Genomic DNA, 21,614 nt, shown 5'->3' on the forward strand with positions numbered 1-21,614 from the left:
AAGGGAGCGTACAACCCAATGAGCCAATCAGTGATAAGAATAAAGATTAATCACGATGTCATTCGGTAACAGTTTATTTATATATCCCTGTCTTACACGCTCATTATCAACTCAATACAGCGTTTAAACTGCATAACAACTCAAGCCATTTCAAACTCAATTGAAATGTAATAAAACTCAAATTGAAATGACTTATAGACTGGCAGTTATTGTCTTGTGGATGTAAAGATGTTGTGTTCTAAGAAATCCCTTGTCATTACGGCATAAAGTCTAATTTTAGTAGTTGGCAATAATAGTAATACCATAAATAATAGTCATTCATGCACAGTAATGGATGTAAACGCCTTGAGTGAGTGACTGATAGGTGATATATTAATTAATTGAGGAAAAATTAATCGTGTTAATTTTTAGATGGTCCAGAAAATTTTAGATATTCGTTTTAATTTTATGACAACCCTTAAAACCTTGTGATACATACATACATGTAACAATATAAACTTGTTTTTTTTTTTATTGGTAATGACTCTGAAAGTAGGCGAATTTCAAAACAGTTTATAGGACATTTTTGTCTCTAAATATGAAGGAATACGCTGTGAAAATTATTCGGTTTCCTCATGTTACACCATGTAACATATGTAATACTTCACTAACACCTTATATTATAAAATATCGTCGCCCGTCGCCTCATTCTATGTGTATATATGTTCGCGATAAACTCAAAAACGATTGAACGGATTTTCATGCGATTTTCACCTATCAATAGAGTGATTCTTGAGGAAGGTTTAAGTGTATAATTTGTTAGCATTTTGTGTAACCCGTGCGAAGCCGGGGCGGGTCGCTAGTTAACTCTAACCTCCAGGGATCCTACTCGTCAGTACACGAATTAAATCTTTAATTTCTAGATCTAGGTTCCCGCCAAATTCCATTGTTGTTTGTATTGTTGGACATAGATAGGTATCGTCTAATAATCATGGAACTTACTAGCACGAAAAGTTTATCCCTAGTTAACCCGAGGGCCTTACATTGCTTGGTTAAAAAAATATCACTTATATAACTACCTCGGATTACATTCTAGAGCTGAATCTGCTACGGGATTACAGTTATATTTACAGTACCTGTTTATATTTACGGCATATAATTATGTCAAGGAAGCTGGTATAATCAGGTCATACACTATAGCACTGGCAATGATGGCAATGGCGCATAATGGAACAATCAACTTGCATCAGATTACGCCAAAGCGCAGCCGCCAATCTGCGAGCATTAGACGGGTTAATTGCCACTATCTCGTATAATAATAGATATCACATTGGAAACTCAACCTTACTGCTTTGTGATAGAGAACAGATTGGAAGGAAGAAACAAGGTACGACGAGCTAGAGATAGTTACGTGCAAAACTGTATGCGCAGGCTTTAAGTGCATCGTATATTATACAGCTTTAAATCTAAAGAAGATTATGACAATCCGTGGTTTATTCTGATTATAGACCTTGAGACAAACTGGTAAGGTTCAAATTCCAAAGAATGTGTACTCATTAAGAGATGTTTGACTACGGTTATTTATATGGGATTTGCGATTAACGCGCCATTATATGGGGATAGTTGCGATGACCTAAACATTGCTTTTAACTTTACTTTCGTCGTAGGGAAATTGAAATAAAACAGCTCATTGCACTCATAAGAAAATTGAACGCACTTATTTTATTCTTTAATCGTATGGCGTATTTATTTACATTACTTTGATTTGTAAGCACAATAAAATGTTGGTAATAATATGCCGGGAAAAATACTTAACGTTAACACCTAGGCTCCTCAACATGACTAAAAAGGCACAAATTGGATTTATTTGGAATGTTGTTCAGTATGAGTATAAATAGGACCTATACCTCGCAAAATATGCCTAAGAGTTAATCAAACACTATGTCATTGTAAGTTATGTAATTACAGTAATTACTTTAAAACAAACTTATAAGTAACGTTACACCGATTGATCAGACAATGTGAAAACGCTCCTATAGCTATAGTTCGTTTTTATAAAATTAGAAAAAGACTACGCGATCTAGACATGTCTTTTAATTGAAAAACGCGTTTTAAAAAACAGTAACAATTACTTATGAAAACGAAAAAAATTAAAATAATCGTATATGATTCATAGTTGTTACATATTTGCTGTGACATATTTTTCGAAAGTGTTTTTCAATAAAAAGACATGCCAAGGTTGTTTACCTTTTTTCTAATGCTAAAAAACGAACTATACATTTATCGCGATTTTAGGAGCGTGCAGTGTGCACACATGCCTAAAGCAAGTGCATAGCCCACGTTTAGAGCTTGTACTGATGACCTATTTGCAGATTATCCACATGAACGCTATATCGGCTTTGGTATGCATTTCGCTTTATCTCAGTTGCAATAGAATGCAGAAGATATATCTGTATAGGCCGCGCTGCGGTAGGTAAGCTATGTTTTGTTTTAGTTATGGCTTAGACTGGTAGGTAGGTATAATGTCACATACCAAATAGCAATTGCCTACTTGAAACAAGTTAATGTATTTTTTGTGACACACGTGTATTTCCGACTATACTTCTCATTTCCATGTTTGTACAGCACTGCTCTAGACCTTTAAAATGAGCCTAAACTCGATGTTTTTGTGTTTTTCCATCGAGCTCATTTTTGGGCCTTCCGACTGCATCATCAGATCAGCTCCAATTTTGCATATTCTTACATTGTCATCGGAATTGTCCCTGTGTTGTCCCCTTTCAAAATATTTTCCATAATCCAGAGAGGAAAATGGGGACTACGTTTGTATGGAGAAGTGGTCGTCTACTATCCTCTTAAAGTACTCTAATATGTCTAACCCATTGACATGTGAATAAAATGTGTGCTAATAAATACTAACAGGAGATAATGAAAATAGAAAGGAACTAGCGACAAAGTGTAGGTGCTTTCCCTTGTTAATTGTTTTGTGAGCGTAGGTAAAGCCGACCACTGACTAACGACGCCGGACGATATCGGCCGGTCAGTTGTTCGGAACTGTCAAATTTTTGTTCTAACTGACAGGCCGATATCGTCCGGCGCCCTGTTAGTCAGTGGTCGGCTTAATATAAGTATTTGTCGGCGGCCGATCGTACAATCAAGCCAATCGTAAAGTTTTGTTTTGATGGTAGTCACATTAAACCAATAGATAGATAGGATAGGTTCGTTAGGTTAGCTCGCTTTAGATACCTGAAGGGATAGGAGAAATAGGAGAGGATGATTTTGTAAGTTACGGATGGTTTCTAAAAAGCTGGAAATGTTATTGGAAATTATAGGAAAATTTCAGAGGAAATTAAGGAAACTTTCATTCTGGAAATGTAGATATCATATCAAGAGCCAATATTTACGGAAAAAAATAAACACTCAAAAACACTTACAGCGTTCCTCAGCGTGTCTTCGACTCCTTTCTTCGTCTCTTCCTTCAAATCCACCATCTCCTTGATAAAAGTCTTCATATCCTTTCCAACCTTCGCCGAATACTCCGTGTACAGCAGTAGAGCATCTTCCCTGGCGGAGCGCAGTTCGTCGCGAAGCTGCGTCGTTTGACGTTGCTCGACGTCGACGTCGACGTCGTCAACGTCGTTGACGTTCGGGTCTTCTCGGACGTACACGTATGTTGGCTGGAAAGAGACGGGAAATAAGTAAATATACTCTGGAAAACCCACTTTGGCGTGAAATTCAAATTTTCTATAGGACGACAATCCTTCGCGACTGCATTTGTTTAATTTGCCGCCTTTTTCTACTGACGGAAAATGAATGTCTTGCCAAACTATAGTTCAGTTATTTATATTTATGGGTTCTTGGTGTTCAAAAAGTTAACAAGTGCCACAATTTACACCTTATCTATACTTAGATGTCATTAATTTCATAAACACGTTGAAAAACAAATGTTTTCCCTTCAGTTCTAAAAAGTTAATGATAATTGAGCCCAATTGTCGTATATGGGCTCCGACTCCCGATGGAACAGTAAGCTGTATAGATTACTGACGCCCTGGAAAACAAGTTTCTGTGCAAGAGGGGCCAGTTATCTCTGCAGCTTACTGTACATTTGGCCTGTATGCTTCTGCCAATAGATTTCGCCAAAAAACCGAAAAAACATAGAACCTAAACTCGCCCAGCTTAAATTTCGCATAAATTTAGCACAAACTTTTTAATTTTAATGGCTGCCGTAAATTCTATTTTTATAATCCGTGACGTCATGCGTACGCTTCATTGCTAGGTTTTAAAAATATCAAGGCTCTAGAAATACCGAGTTTTATGAGTAGTAGATTGGAATTCAGAAAATAAGCAAATTAACGCTTTGATATACTCTGACTAGTTGAGAGTTAGCGCGCGGGTGTGGACACAGAACATCATGTTTCAAGTTACTTTGGTTTAATCTAATACGTTTAAACGAGCAATTCTTGTTTATTTATTTATATGTTTATTTATTTATTCCTTTAAACGAGCAATTCTTGTTTATTTATTTATATACCTATATATTTCGGGGATCTCGGAAACGGCTCTAACGACTTCGATGAAATTTTCTATATGGGGGTTTTCAGGGGCGATAAATCGATCTAGCTAGGTCTTATCTCTGGGAAAACGCGCATTTTTGCGTTTTTATATGTTTTCCGAGCAAAGCTCGATCTCCCAGATATTAGTTAATTATTTATTTAAGACACTATATCATAATTTAAAATTACATTAAATACGTATTACTTCAGTTCATATTATTGGAATCACGATAATAATAGTTTAGAATCACGGTCATCACGGTGTAATTTTAGTAACGGTGATATATATGATATTACTGATATGTCAACGTTTATCCATACAGACTTAAGGATGACTCACGCTAGACCGGGCCGTGCCCGGGCCGAGGCGTCCGACATGTCGTTTTCTATGACGGTTGATCGGTGATCACGTGGTGCTGAAAACGTGAAACGAAGCGCCGGAAGTTCCGGCCCGCCCCGGCCCGGTCTAGCGTGAGTCATCCTTTATAAAGCAACTTTCGTTTTCCCTCGTACTGTTTAAAGTCAAACCAAAATTGCCATCGTCAGACCGGAGTAGGTATATTCATATTTTACATTATTAAGCACAACCCAAAAAAATATATACCAAAATTTTATAGATGGTCAAGCAAATCTTGTCAGTAGAAAAACGCGCGAAATTCAAATTTTCTATGAGACGACATCCCTTCGCGCCTACATTTTTCAAATTTGCCGCCTTTTTCTACTGACAAGATTTGCTTGACCATCTTTATGTGCAAATAGATAGAGATACAAATAATAGATCTAGCACCGCCAGCAAAAACACAGTGACTACACTTTGTTAGACAAATTATTAATACATTTTCATGACACATTGTTTATTTCACAGCAGTAAAACAACAATAACACAATGTTACAGGTGATAAACTCAGAACAGTCACACGTATATGTTTTATGCGTTTTAAAGATGCACTTCTAGTGCTGGTTTTGAAGTAGCCTTGTTACAAAGGTCGTCAGGGCGCGTAGCCAACGTGCCAACCGTTAACGCTCCGTAACGTATCGCAGTCATCTCTATCACTCTTCCCACTAGTGCGACAGTGACAGTTGCGTTTCGTTCGCTACGGAGCGTTAACGATTGCACGTTGGCTACGCACCCAGTTTAGGAACTATTTTGATGACGTAATAAAGGAAGCATTAAAAAGTATGGCTTCCTTCGTGTATTTAGGTACGTTTTATGATCTAGTGCGAAAATGTAGCTTGTTTTGTTATTGACATAGAGAAATATAGTAAGAATAGAGTGCTCACTCTATACATATCAGTTTTGATACCAAAACGACTATTATTTTCGCAGTCAACATCTGGCATGAATTATCAGTACTGCTACTTGATATTAGAATTCTCTAGTGACGCGACTCATGAAAATTGTATTGAACAACAATTTACAACTAATATTAAAAGCAGAAGGAGTTGAAAATAGAGTTCCAATTAATCTGGTTATAACATTAGCTGAAAATTGTTGAGCGTTAGACTTTTCGGTCGTCAGAACATCTATTGTCAAGTAGCATTACTGATAATTCCGCTACTCGATGCTAGATGTCGACTACGAAAATAATAGTCGTTTTGGTACTAAAACTGATGTATGGAGTGAGCACTCTATGTATTTTTTTCTCTATGTTATTGATGACTAGCGAAGAAAAATTACTTATAAAGTTAAGAGTCCAGTAAGCCGCTTCCATACAATCGAGGTTATACGCTCTCATTTTAAATAAACATGCTTAAATTACACGAAACTTGGCGTGAAAATTTACGTAAAATATACTGCCCGATTCGAACTTTAAGATACGTCAATTAATAGACCAAGAAACGATATGGATTAGATGAGTCAGTGTCAAAAGTGACGTTTTTGTTTGGACAAACGTTTACGTTAGTTTATTTCATGAAGCCGAGTGTAGCTGACATAAATTGCTGTTTAATTTCTAATAAATATTAGTAATAAGACTAGCGACGGCGACGTCCGGTCTAATAGCGATTTAAGGCAAACAAACCCGACGGAAACGATCAGATTGCATTGTTTAGAATGTTTGGATACTACTACAACTATTACTGTTAGAATAGTTCCGTTGTAGTTCTGAGAAGAGCTTGTATGAATTCCAAACTAGTTATTACTGGTATTAACTTTTCAAGATAGGTAGTTGTAGAGTTGTAGGTAGTTATTCATTTGTTAATTGACTACTATCGACGAAAAAAATAAATGAAAAGAGTTATATTCTAGCTATTTTAGACACCCCACATTTGATTATCTGTGCAACGACGTAACGGGGCAAAAAAATACACATTCACATACAATATTTACATTGGAAGCATTGGAACATCGGTAATCATAAGCCACGTAAACTACAAATATTTAGGTATTTTACGTAGAAAGTTCGAAAAACTATTATATTATTATAATCTGACTTGGATTTTTTTGAGTACCTACTTAATTAAAAAGAACGATACCTATCCTTCTTTTTGGAGGTCGGCTAAAAATTTTACCGAAATAGGCACAAAATATCCACAAATTTTGACCCCCCATTTATCAAAATCATTTTAGTTTTTGCGATTATACACGACAACACACATCATGCATACCTACTGGGCTGCTCCGCATAGTCAGCCAATAAAGACAGCAAAGTTTGCATTAAAACTTGCTGAAAGAAAAGAGAGATGACACTAACTTAATAACTGCATACCTACGTAATCCATATGTTTATTATATTTGCAAGGTTAAATACCTTGTCGGTAAATTAAAGAGTCTGGATTCTTTCCCACGGTCGGTATGTGGTAGCAATGTCTCTGCTATTTTACGACTATAATCCTGCTAGTGCTATTATAAGTAGGATTAGAACTTGTTTGAAAGCTAGGGTTGAAAAGTCTACTCTAGGTTCTCGATAGCTAATTTTAATTCTCTAGCCATTGTTGAAATTTAATCCTCTCTCTATTTAAATCGATCCTTGAAGATTTCCGAAAGAAAAAGATTAAAATACATTTTTCGTAAAATAACTCACGCATTGTGAAACTTTTACTGTATGTTCATAATAATCATAATATTCAGACAAAGCTTAGGAATGGAAGTCATATAGTACTATATTTTTAACTAGCTAACTCGAATGCTTTCATGCATTTAGAGTAAGTACCAGTTACTGTCAATGTCAAGTAAACTGTTTATACGAGTATAATAAGGACGTTCCTTTTGAAGAAATTTAACTTTAACTTTGATTAACTTGTACCTAAGTACCTTTAATGACTGAATAAGCCTTAATTGTGCACAGCAAATGTGTTTATTTAAAACCAAGTTCGGTTTTGCGAAGCAATAACAAGGCTCATCGAAGGAAGTTTTAAGAGTCACCCACGTTGGTTACAACTGAGAGGGCTTTAAAACTAATAAGTACGTGAGGGATAATTACTTTATCTTGAACATGCTATACGTATTAACGCAAAAGTGTTAATAAAGGTTTACTATAAAAGGTAAGCAAAAGTGACCAAGTTGGTTTAGGTTAAGAGGGCGGAGACATTTTACCGTCCAATTCCTTGGTAGAGCCAATAAAATACCTACAATGTATTGTCTTGTCTTAGACTTTACACATCTTATTGCAATGCATGCTGTGTACACTTTTTTTGGATCTCGTGCTAGTTTTAAAGCCATAATATGCAATTGTATGTTTCCCATGATATTGTACGATATCTGTTTAGTGAACCTACCTTATAAAGTAAAATAAAATAAACTAAAATATTTGCGAACCTATAACGCCCTCCCAAAAGCAATGAAGGAGCACTGGTGTGGTTTTAGCAGGTAATATCCTCCCTACGTGGGAAAAAACCGGGAGATAAGAATTCCAAAACCACGCAAAAACCCCAGGGTAGCAGTATTAAAACATCGTAATAAAAGATTAGGTACTTAAGTATATAATATCATCCGCCTATAAGTTGGTCAGTGTACCATGGAGCGTAGTAATCTCGGCGAGAAGTTGACTGATCACTGATCGCATCAAAAGTACACTACGAACCAAAACATAAAAAGCTGACTTGGCGGAAACAACCGCCTTGCTGAAGTGGGACTGGGCAGCGCACTTTTGCCATATGCCAGATAACTTGTAGGCTAAAACAACAACCAATTGGGTCCCACAAAACAGAACCCTGGGTTGCGGAAAACCTCGATAGCCTTGGCGATGACCTTGACGCCTTTAACAGAAACTGGCGGGAGACGGTTCAAGACCGAGATACGTGGAAAGGGAGGAGCGAGGCCTTTGCCCAGCAGTGGGACACTAGGGACATATAAATAATGACATCATAAATATCGTAATACCCTAGCTATAAAATAAGCCATTAATTTAGCATAGTACCATGTTATACGACTATACGTATTTTATGAACATTTCATAACAATGAGTCATCAAACAGTAACATATTAAGTAAACTGAGTATTATCAAGAAATCCTATTCACCTGAAGGTCACCTCATTGGAATTTCTCTACCATTTTCATGTAAAATGAGTAATCTTTTATTTTCATGATACATCCTTACTGTGACTAATGTTTTAAGAATGTGTCACTTAGATGCAATTGTTTGCTAATTTATTTTGCCGTTCCAAAAACACCTAAACACTCTTATGCCTTTGCCGTAAATGTTAATTTTGCTTGGTTTTGGGTTAACTACAGGATGGTAATATAAATGTTGTGTTGTTACGTCATAAAATGCAATGCCGGACTGTATTAAATGACCTTGTATGGTGGATTAGTATGTCAACTGCAGTAATAATAGGTGAAATATAATACCAATACTATAATGTAATGGCTATATATTTTTATCCTTGTACAATATCTAGGCACATATTACTTACATTACAATTGATAGATTGTCATAAATAGCAATAAAACGGTTTAGCACTTTAGACTTTGAAATAGGTAATAAGTAGGTAGGTATCTATTTAGCTCAATCGCATGTAATGTCTAGTTGGCGCTTTTGGGCTTTCTTGTTTTACTAGGTCCTAGGTCCTTCCTAGGTCCAGGCGCAGGCGGCCTTACTTAATATAAAAATATTATAAAATATCATTAATAAATAAAATCGAGTGCATTGTCCCTTTAGTATGATGTTGATTCAAAACCAAGCGCGGTCGCCAAGCAAAAGAAGCCGCAAGCGAAACGACTAGAGGTCAAACATGATCATTGATCAGATAAACTATCAGCATATTTACTTGTCAGTGATAAACTGCTATCACTTACCGCTGATAAGAACTAATAAGTGACCTAACAGCGTAAACATGACCTACGCGAACATGAATAGTCGCCGAACAAGGAAATGTAATCAATAGAACTTGTAATGTAACTATCGGAGATCCTGCATATGATAACCTGCGGTCTTGATATGGGACTGTGCTCTGGGGAATTATGATTATGAATAAAGTTAAATGTGAATTAATATTCGGTTCAGCCTCGGCGGGCGGTTAAACTATCTCTATACCAAGTGTATTGTGTAAACTTAATCCGTTTAGCGGTTTGAGCGTGAAGAGGCATAAAAAAAGGTTTTTTTATTAAATTTTATGTGTGTTAACTTCGAAATGGTGTTTAATACGATCGGCATGTGACTTTGTCCCTGGCGAATAGATTCCCGTTGGTAAAAAGGTGTCAAGATCACATGTGTTTTATAAAATAAACAAACACTAGATAACGACCGCATACCAGCTGAATTATGCGCTGATAAAATACCTGGCTTATCTATGTTTTCATACAAAATATTTTGATTTATTTATTGAAAGATTATGAATCGCAGACTTACATAATTTGTGTAAATAAAATTTATAATGAACGGTGTATTTGTCTATTTGTTCAAAAATTTAGTATATATTATAGATATAGTTATGTATAATGTTCGCGCAGCCCCGTCTCATATCTATAAGTGTGTAGGTTACATGTAACCTGACATGTAAATTTCTTTTTTAATTTAATTGAAATCTTATGTCGCTACAAACTGGATTGATTGGGATCATTTATCAAAACTGGTTCAGTAGTTTCGACGATGAAGACACAAAACACGACTGCTAAAATATTCACTTTTTATTACAGCAGGGGGTCACCAATTAGTTTCTTCAGGGGTCCGGTTTTTGAAATAATATGACCATCGTGGTCCGTTTCTACTTGTTTTAAATAAGTAAAAAAATAATATAGTTCGGCGGTCCGGATCCGGACCGCGATCCGCCATTTGGTGACCCCTGCATTATAGCAAAGCAGTCATGTATAGAGGTAAAAATATCAGTTGAATATTAATATATCTCTTGAATATTAATATACGCAAAAATCAATAATTAGTTAGGTACATGATGAGAATCAATTCAATTAGGAGTGATAATTATTATCTACATCAGGCAATTATTAACAATATTAGCCAATAGATATGATAAGTCGATAACATACTGTATTTGTTTAACATCCTCCCAATGATTTCCTGATTATTATAAATACTTATTATTGAGTATAGGTACTACCTTAATCAGTGGGCCCTGATTAACAGTCCGCCGGACGGTCTCGGCCTGTCAGAACAAAATTTTTATAGTTCCGAACACCTGACAGGCCGATACCGTCCGGCGGCGGACTGAATCAGTGGGCTCCTCGCTATCGCTTTACTCAAGTTGATATTCGAGTTGATTTTCTTGAATTTTAAAAGTTTAGTACTAATGTAATTATTAGTGAACCGTACGCAGTTTCTATAACTATACATTTAAAACTCTTTTTATATTGTATAAAAACTTACGCCATATTAAAAACACATTAACACACCATTCAAAATAAATAATAAACTTTACATTTCATGGCAATATTTTAAGCCTTAAATTTGAAGGCTTTTGAACTACTGAAATTGCATACACCTATATCAAGTCCACGGGAAAATTATCTTTTATTTTAATACCACCAAAAGCAATTCAAACGTATTTTAGTATGATTTTTCATAAAATATATCAAAACATTTGCAACTATAATTTGTGTAGGAAATTAGCCAGCTAAAAACACTTGGATAAAAGGCAAAATATCATTTATTTCTTTCTTTATTAACTTTATTTTGGATAGTTTTCCCGTGAACCGTTAAAGATCGTCACAAACCTGCGCAGACGCGAGCACGGCGAGCGCGGCGAGCGCGAGAGCGGCGCGCGCGGCCATAATGCACTGACTGCAACGTGCGATGCGCACGCGCTGGCACCTGAACCCCATGACGTGCGCCGACGTCAGGGATAAGCGGAAGCTGTGAAATCACTGTTTTTGAATATTTTCATTAGATCTATGCGCGAAAGCTGAAGACGTTATTTGATTCCAGCCAAGGAGCCACTGTCAAGATGAGAGATAATCGTTTTTAGCGAAACGCTAATCGAAAAGTAGTGCATGCTAATTCTTATACTTAAGCAATGTACATAATTTCATTTCCACCTCAGCAGATCGAACAAGGGTACTTTGCTTCTTAAAAATAGTGAGCAAAATGCGATTTTGCTCACTGAGTGAGACAAAATGACATTCAAGTGACCTTTATAGTCAAATGTCATTTCAACATGCGGGGTCTAATACAAGTTCGAAATACTTGGGTTCTATTATCTCTGTCCCTTTCACACTGTTAGCAAAAAGAAACAGACGAATAAAAGTTCAAACGACATTCAACGGTATATTGACTGTTTATAATAGACCCCCGAAAAACTTCAGAACGCATCGTTCCAAACCACGTACGAGCTCCGTACGAGTATGAATTCTTAATAATTATTTAATTAAAATAAAGTTTAAGATTTCATAAAAATACTATATTTTAGGTATTTTATTGTACAATTAAAATAATGAACTCAAAAATACACAGATTATCACGCAAAATTAATTATTTTACTTTTAAGAATTTCTACTATAGTTGACAAATAGTACATATCCGCAATTCGGACCGTATCTTACAAAGTTTTTTTTTTTACAAAAAAAAAGTTGTCGGTTGAAGTGTCAGTTGTTGATGTTCGTTATTTCCATATTATTTTACTGAAATTTATTATTACTTTTTGTTTTTGTGTTCGATTGCGGTAATTAAACTTAATTGTTTGTATATCTTAAGAAAACATCAGTGCATAGGTATTAAGTGACGAAGAAGGATTACATTTTTCAAGTTCTAATAGGTATGTTCTCACTGCTAAGGTGTGAAAAATGTTGTGTACTACACGAGATCAAAGTTATTTACATCTCGTGCGCTTTTGAGTCCCTTACTACGCTCAAGATTCTATCTACGCTAAGATCTATTATAGAATCTTTCGCTTGTACGGGACTCAAAATAAGCACTCGAAGAAATATCAAACTTTGATCTCTTGTTGTACAAATAACTAATGTCTTTAATGCAACATAGTGGAACAAGGTAATTTTTTACCATCACATGCAAATAATATCATGTCAGGCTGAAAATCAGGGCTCGATAATACCACCAATCTAGCAAAACCTGAGAAAAGAAAAAATAGTTAATATTATGCTGTTTTGTACTGGAATGTTTGTAATCAATACTGTACTGTAAGTTTTCATTTTTTTTGGCAATAAACATGATGTGTAGAGTCTGTGCGGAAAGTCGTGGAATTAAGGGAGCCCATACTATTCTACGACTCTACTCTTTCCGCACAGACTCTACATCAATGATCGTCGGAGAAAGTATTTTGTATTTTTATATTTATACTTACCTATTGTATGTTAGGTACATGTTTGTGGCATTCACATGTGACATCTAATGGTTGCGACTGTCTTTAGTGCGGGCACTACGTTTGTTCGCCACCAAAGGTTTAGAAAATCCGTCTGAACAGTAGTGTTATTTATTTAGCTATTCTCCATTATATATTAATAATAAATAAATAATAAATATTGTAGGACATTTTTACACAAATTGACTAAGCCCCACGGTAAGCTCAAGAAAGCTTGTGTTGTGGGTACTCAGACAACGATATATATAATATATAAATACTTAAATACATAGAAAACAACCATGACTCAGGAACAAATATCTGTATCATCATACAAATAAATGCCCTTACCAGGATTCGAACCCGGGACCATCGGCTTCATAGGCAGGGTCACTACCCACTAGGCCAGACCGGTCGTCAATATTACGATCTATTGTTGACTTTAGGTAGGTACCTACTAGGAGTACCCTGAAGTATCGGTGACGCATATGTATGACGCAAGGAAGTCAATCCAGCATGACCAACGACTTGTTTCCATGCCAGTTAGTGTTGGCAGTAACTCGAGTCTTTTGAGCTAAATTTGAAGAATTCGACTCGACTTATGAGACTCATTGCTTACATTTTTTTGAGTCACGAGTCGCGTCCTAGTTCAGTGCGTTATAAAGCGCAACTCAAAAGAACTCGGGCCTGTGAATATAGACTCCGTCAACAATTATATAGGTTTTAATGTAAAAACCGTAAAGAAAATAGGCGTTATTGTATAATGTGTATACGTTAACGTACATTTTACAAGAATACAATTCATCAATATTAAGAATATAATGAATTGACTGCATTTTGGTCAGATGGCAGTCGCTTACGTAAAAACTAGTGCCCACGCCAATTCATGGGATTAGTTGCCAAGCAGACCCCAGTCTCCCATGAGCCGTGATGACGACGATGACAATGCATCTTGAAATATCTTCTTCAACCTAGCGTTTTCCCGGCCTAGCGCCGGGGTCCGCTTTCCTGCTCAGTCTTCTCCACTTTGCCCGGTCTTCGGTATCCTCAGGTGTGAGATTGTTCTCTTGCATGTCCGCGGTCACGACGTACAGCCAACGCTTCTTAGGCCTACCGCGGCCACGTGATCTAGGGCCTTGGACAGTGAGATTAAATATATTGTAAAAAAATTGAGAGTTCTCTGAAAAGGACTCTAGTCTCTACAAAAGACTCGGGTCTCCAACAAGTTAAAATATAACTCGAGTTTCAACGGAATTATAAGAGTTTGAAAAGCCCAGCCGAGTCTCAAAGCAGAAGACCCAAATGACTGACTGCTGAAGTCCACCAGCATCATCCAAAACCAGCACATGTACATCAACAATTTAACTAACCACAGGTGAACCTTATGCCTTTGAAATAAGAATTATAAATTGTCAGTTTACACTTTTACAGAGTCGACGATGGTACTAGGCGATAACAGTAAAAACAAATTTAAACAATATATAGGTACGTAATAAACATATCTTATTTTTTCGTACAAGGGGGATTTCATAGTTCTATGAAATTATGACGTTTAAAATAATACTTTCACACTCTATGCTATCAAACACGGTGCAGAGGTAGCTTAAACGGGCTCCAGTACTTTTGTAGGTACGAATAAATATTCCAAAATAGTTTTTTTTTGAAAAATCAATACTAAAATAAAAGAAACCAAACGTGTACTCATTTTTTCCTTTAGATTCTTACGTAATATATGGTAATATAGGGGAGAAGGGCTCAGCCTATTCTTATTTTTTCTTACATAAGGAAGGGAGGTCAAAAACTAGCAAAAATTGTTTCACGTATTAAATGAATGGCACCCTAATTTTGATGTGGACTCTCCTAATAATGCACTAGTAGCAAAAATAGCAAGTATTATTTTGTTATTAGACCACATTAGTGGCTATCCTTGAATATCTATGGACTTTGTTTATGTAGCATGAATGTTTGCTATTGTGATAAGATACCGCCGTGGCTTGAAATAGTGCATCCTTATTAAAATGCATTTGCATCGTAGTAGCCACTTTAGGAAAACTTTTGATTACTGATTATTGATAAAGAGTTAATTACAGATGTAAGTGCATAATTGTTTTCCATCGTACTTTCTCGGAAATGTTCGTATTTGTCATGCTACTTCAGTCAACCTCAGTACTTTTTGTGACTGACTGAAAAAGCAAGGCATGTTCGTACGTTTCCGTGAAAATACGACGGAAAATAATTATGAACTACAGCTGTAGCAACATTAAATTTGTTCCTGTAACTTATTATTATCAATTATTATTATATAAGAGTTTCTCAAACTTAAAACCCTTTAAAAAGTATGCGGTTGGTCAGAAAAAGAGGAGGTTTTTAAGGATCGGTAACGCACATGTAACACCCCAGGAGTTTCAGGCGTCCATAGGGTACGGTGATCGCTGACTATCATGCGGGCCGTGTGCTTTACTGTGCAGTGGGAGACAGATCAACGTAACATTCCAAAAGTAACACCAATGACTTTTGTAATGGGACTTTCACACATTTTCACTACAAAGTCGGTACCTATTGGAAACCGTGGCACGCCAGAGGCAGTTATTGTAGGTATTTTGAAAAGAAAAATGGTTTTTAGTCTTCAATCTAACCCCTTGAATTCCGGTAGATACCTATATGTAGGTACTGTACAGTGGCTATTATCACCAGCAAATAATAAATTGATGTTGAGATTTAAAATGTATAATGGACGATCTTTACTGACATAATATCGAATTGGTAGCGTCATATTTAGTACAAATCGATATAGATCGACTAGCAAATATCCTATTATTGTTTGGGAATTCTTAGCCGATAACTTGTTCATTGCATTACAACGACTGACCTAATCCACAAACCATCTCAAAACATATTCAAATCGCATTGCAACACGAATCGAAGCATCGAATTGTACAATCAAAGGCAATATTGATGCGACCAAGACTCAAAAACATATCTAGGTATATGTAGGTACTTATATTATATTAGGTAGGTATACATTAAGATCGTTGACCATAATGTCATAAAAGGCTTAGGAGGATAATAAATACAGAAGTGACAATAACGAAGATTAAATAAAAGAAAATTATGGCTATCTACTTATAAAATAGAACTACTAAAACTAACCCTAACCAAAAAAAAAAACCGGGCAAGTGCGAGTCGGTACCATAATGAAAAAAAAAACGGAAAAAAATGCAATAAAAAAAACGGTCACCCATCCAAGTACTGACCACGCCCGACGTTGCTTAACTTTGGTCAAAAATCACGTTTGTTGTATGGGAGCCCCATTTAAATCTTTATTTTATTCTGTTTTTAGTATTTGTTGTTATAGCGGCAACAGAAATACATCATCTGTGAAAATTTCAACTGTCTAGCTATCACGGTTCGTGAGATACAGCCTGGTGACAGACGGACGGACGGACGGACGGACGGACGGACGGACGGACGGACAGCGAAGTCTTAGTAATAGGGTCCCGTTTTACCTTTTGGGTACGGAACCCTAAAAATATATTTTCACCACAGCCACACCAACTAGTAAAGGCTCTCTTGCTCTTGATTGTTCAAATACCGATAGCAAAATTGCATTTTATTCACATGTGGGGCAAAGTAATCAAATGAAAATTTTGAGTTGTTCTCTTATTTTTGCTGGTTGAATTGACTTTTAAATGATGATTTTGAATGATAAATATTTAAGAACATTCATTTGGATTTGATTTGGTTTGTTTTTGTTTGATATCTTACAGTTAATATTTGCTTCGGGTTGGTGTGGTGAAAACACTCGGGGCAAATTTTGTTTAACCCTCCTGCTTGGAAACCCTAGCAACGCTCAAGATTCCAATTTTCGTATCACTCGCTACGGCTGCTCGGGTATCAATATTAGCACGAGTGGTTAAACAACAACTTTGCCCCTTGGTAAAACAAATAACTAGGTATTACTTACTTTACTAAGATAAAATAAAAATACCTAAAACAAACCTTGGCCTCTTGGCAAGGTGCCTATCACGTAGGCAGCATTCCAGCCTGCACCGCGGTGGCAAGCCGTTGCGCAAGAAAGCTGTCTGCCCCAGGGTCCCCCGTTGCTTCCCACAACCGTTTCCCGAGTTCCTTGTGGAGCCCACGTGCACCCCTGCCCCATGGAGCTAGTGTCTCATCTTAGGATAATGTGAGAATTATAGCTGACGTGGCCGAAAGCCTAATGTACTCGTATACCGACCTACAATGAATGAATGAAATAACGTTTTCCAGAAACAAATTTAGAGAAGGTATGTGCCTAGCCGTGGAAGGTATTTACATAGGTAGGTATATGTAAAATAAGGGTTCCTTTTGTACCTTTTTGGTACGGAACCCTAAAAAGGTAGTGGGTGTATTCTAAAGTCTTCGACAAGTTGTAATTTCGTATAACCCGGCCAGAATGAGGCGCTCTTCAAACCAGCAAATTCACTAAGTACACCTTATAAAACAAAGTCCCCCGCCGCGTCTCTCTGTTGTATGCATGTTCGCGAAAAACTCCAAAAGTACTGAACGGATTTTCATACGGTTTTCACCTATCAATAGAGTGATTCTTGAGGAAGGTAACCCGCGCGAAGCCGGGGCGGTTCGCTAGTTTAGTTTAAATCTAATGAAAAAAAATCGACCTCAAAATATAAATGGGCCCAGACAGTGAATTATGTAGACTGTACTTGTTTGTCTAATAGTTGGAATTATTTGGCAGTGGATTGATCGGGCAGTCACGGATCGGCTATGTTTGGAGGATGAAACTAAACAAATATTTTGAAGCGAGAATGTAATAATATTATGTGAAGGTAAGGTACTCTGTACGTGACTAGAATGAGTTAAATTCTATTTAGAACTTTCTCTTACTCATATCAGAGTGTAAGTACAGGGTAGTTCAAGAGACGAGAGTATTATTGATATTAAGGTTTTTATTAACAAGCCTTTATTTAACTTACCCTGTTAGTAGGTAACATATCTTGGAAACTAAATGTGATCCACTTACCGATTTCCGATTGAGCTGAAAATTTTCATACATATGTAAGTCGAGTGACAATGCAATATTATGGTACCATCGAGCTGATCTGATGATGGAGACAGGAGGTGGCCATAGGAACTCTGTGATAAATATACAACAACGCAACCTAATTGTGTTTGGGATTTTTAGAATTGTCTCGATGAGTATTAGTTGCCTGTGGAAAGAAAAGTACAGTCAGCGATAAAAGCTTATACCAAAAACATTTTTAAGCCTTTTGGCCTTATTTATTTTATTCATGGCATATGAAATTACATACCGACCTAATATTGATACTATTGATAGTTATTTTTTTATTTATAATAAAATAATAATGCATCACCTATTCATTCACATTAAAGACGTGAGTCATTAAAATGCATGCAAATCTGATAATTTAAACGATAACGCGCCATTAATTCTAGACAATGGCTAGGTCTTTAAGATAATGGTCTAGATAAACAGTGGGTCATCACCGCCTACGTTTAGGTAATTGTATACTTATTTAAACTAGCCTCAGGCGCCTCAGCCAGCTCAGCCTGCCTCTTCGTCCGGATTCGCTTACAATTCGTAAAGTTAACCTCCCAACAACCTTGTTTAGTCCCCCCATCCACATACTAACGATATCCCCCATTTTACCCGTTTAGGGCCAATTCAATCATACAAACATTCATATTTATTTTAACATTTTGACCGCCGTAGACTGATATATAAGACAAAAACTTCGTGTAACTTCGTACCGCCGGAGATACGAACACGCTGGATTAAAAATTATATGGCGGTCTCTCGTGAGACACATACTTGATAATCAGTATGAAAGTCGCTAGGGACCTCATGGTACTGAAATCAAATCTCTTGACCGCACGAATATATATATATACTTACCTTAGAGCATTTAATAACCGGAGTCGCCTTTAAGAGCTTACCCCTCTGCCGAAAACCTTGCACAATTGTGCAAACTTTTGTAGGGACTGACCGGACTGACGTTTATCTGACATGGCTATTTGTAGGTACGTTACGTTCAAATTTGACGTGCCCTCCCCCGCAAAAATTGGCATACTGTTTTGTACAGAAAATGACAGCCAAGGCGTCTCCAGTTACTAAATGCTCTAAGACATATACGTACAGGCAGAAGTAATTTGTAACATGTAATAGGTTCCTAAAAGTCCTGAAACGCATATGTGTATGGTGTTGCAAGCATGTAGGAAATGGTACCTTTAACAGTTACAATTCAACAGTTTATATGTATGTATGTATGTCACTTTATTGCACATAAACAGGTTTACAAAAAAAACACCACCACCAGTTTGAGTGCTGGTGATTTACTTTTCCACTTATAGATTATTTATGAACAATAACGATTAAATTAATTTATCAGGAAATGTTATCACTCGCTAGTCAATTGTCATTGACGAATGGACATGTTAATTTCTTAAAAATTATTTGAATTACACTCGGCGTCACGGAAATCGCACACCCACGGATTTTTGTTTCAAGCCGTTATAAACCTTATGTTGTTGAAGGTAAAGTATGAGTGTGTGGGATCATTTTAAAGAGAATTTAACCCTTCATTTAAAAACAATGCAATAGTTACTAAAGAGTAAAAAAAGGCACCTTTTTTAATAAGAAATAAAAATCGTATATTCATGCAAAAAAATCAACAAATTAAAACACAATAAAATCAACAAATATCGGAATACAAATGCCTAAAACTAAACTTAAAACCTAGTGTTGCCTCCTCTGGCCTTAATGACTGCCTCCATGCGAGCCTTCATGGACCTCACGAGAGACACGACGTATTCTTGAGGAATAGCATCCCACTCTTCAATGACGGCATCTCGAAGCTGTTCCAGGGTCGCAGGTGCAGGATTACGTGACCGCACCTTCCGTTTTAGCTGATCCCAAAGGTGCTCTATGGGATTCAGGTCCGGACTCCTTGCTGGCCACTGCATGACGGTGATCCCAACCTGATCAAGGTAGTCCCGAACAATCAACGCTGTGTGGGAGCGGGCGTTATCCTGCATGAATGTGAATCCAGGACCGACAAATTCGGCGTATGGAACCACATGGTCCTCCAGGATCTCTGTGATGTACCGATGAGCAGTCATGGATCCCTGGCCTCGACCACCACCAGTGCGGGAAACACAAACGAGCTCGGTTTTGCCGGCGAGGGAAATGCCACCCCAGAACATGCAGGATCCTCCTCCGTATCCGACGGTTTCTTCAAGACAGGCCTGTGAATAACGTTCCCCTTGCCTCCTGTACACTTCTCTGCGCCTATCGTTGCAGAACAGGCACACCCTGGTCTCATCGGAGAAGAGGACAGCCTTCCATTGGTCGACCGTCCAATCCTTGTGTTCGCGAGCAAACTCACGTCTGACTCGCCGATGCTCTGCCGTCAATTTGGGACCCGTAGCCGCTCTATGGGGCATGATCTTCTTCTCCCGCAACCTTCTTCTTACTGTAGAGACACTCACCACCGTTCTCCGAACTGCTTGCAGCTGTTGCTGCAGCTCCACCAGGGCTACTGCTTGAGCTGCTTCTGCTTCCGTGGTATCCATTTTCTTGGGGTGTTTTCTTTCTCCAGCTGTTCCGGTGTGACCTCTGTGAACTCTGGATACCGAATGACCCATATTCCACTTTTACCCCCCCTTTTAAACCTATCCAAGGTAACGCAACTAGCGACCCTTACAACGCGTATTGTAGGTGTTCTTTCAGAACGCCGTCATTTCGTGATTATTATTATTTTTCCCAAAAATGCTTTACTCATGTTTTAATGCTTATTAATTGTGCTTTTAAATGATGTATATATTGTGAGGGTATAATACATATGATAAGAGCTATATTCGCTTAAAACAATAATCGATGGGTGTGCGATTTCCGTGACGCCGAGAGATTTTATAACATGAATATAAAGAATGCAACGAAATGTCAAGGCGGCTTTGCAGTTTGTCATAATAATTTCGATTGTTAATATTTGACATTCTGTCGCAATGATAATTTTAAATGTTCTTACATTTATTTATTTTCTTCCTATACCGTGTGGGCCCTGTAAGACGAGCAAATACATAATCGAACGAGCGAGCGAAGCGAAGTGATGTTCTTCGAACGAGCGAGCGAAGCGAAGTGAATCATTCAACATGGAACACACGGCTGGCTATGGCTAAAGGGCACGTCCCGGCATTTCGATGTTTTTAAGCTGAACTATCAGAGGATAGTTTGATGGACAAAAACTTAAGTAAATTTGTTCTAATTTAAACGAAATCGGGTAAACGTGTAGATGAAGGCATTATATTTTAGTCATTAAATTATGAGCAGGCTCGATCAAGGGGTTATGGAACTAACTAGAAGTGCCTAGAAGGCCAAA

General features: G+C 37.2%; 2 protein-coding genes across 2 annotated transcripts in view; one reads left to right on the top strand and one right to left on the bottom strand.

The window, feature by feature from the left end:
- Window positions 1-11,759, bottom strand: part of LOC134806107 (uncharacterized) — a 38,475-nt gene extending 26,716 nt beyond the window's left edge. The window contains exons 1-2 of the mRNA XM_063779382.1: window positions 11,639-11,759; window positions 3,411-3,653 (exon numbers count right to left, since the gene is read on the bottom strand). Of these exons, the coding sequence (XP_063635452.1) occupies window positions 3,411-3,653; window positions 11,639-11,746 (351 nt within the window). The 5' untranslated portion in view covers window positions 11,747-11,759. The remainder of the gene's footprint in view (window positions 1-3,410; window positions 3,654-11,638) is intronic.
- LOC134806110 (cadherin-87A) overlaps window positions 1-21,614 on the top strand; it is a 484,783-nt gene that overhangs the window by 87,505 nt on the left and 375,664 nt on the right. The window lies entirely within an intron of this gene.

Source organism: Cydia splendana, chromosome 2 (assembly GCF_910591565.1).
Source record: "Cydia splendana chromosome 2, ilCydSple1.2, whole genome shotgun sequence".
Taxonomy (NCBI): domain Eukaryota; kingdom Metazoa; phylum Arthropoda; class Insecta; order Lepidoptera; family Tortricidae; genus Cydia; species Cydia splendana.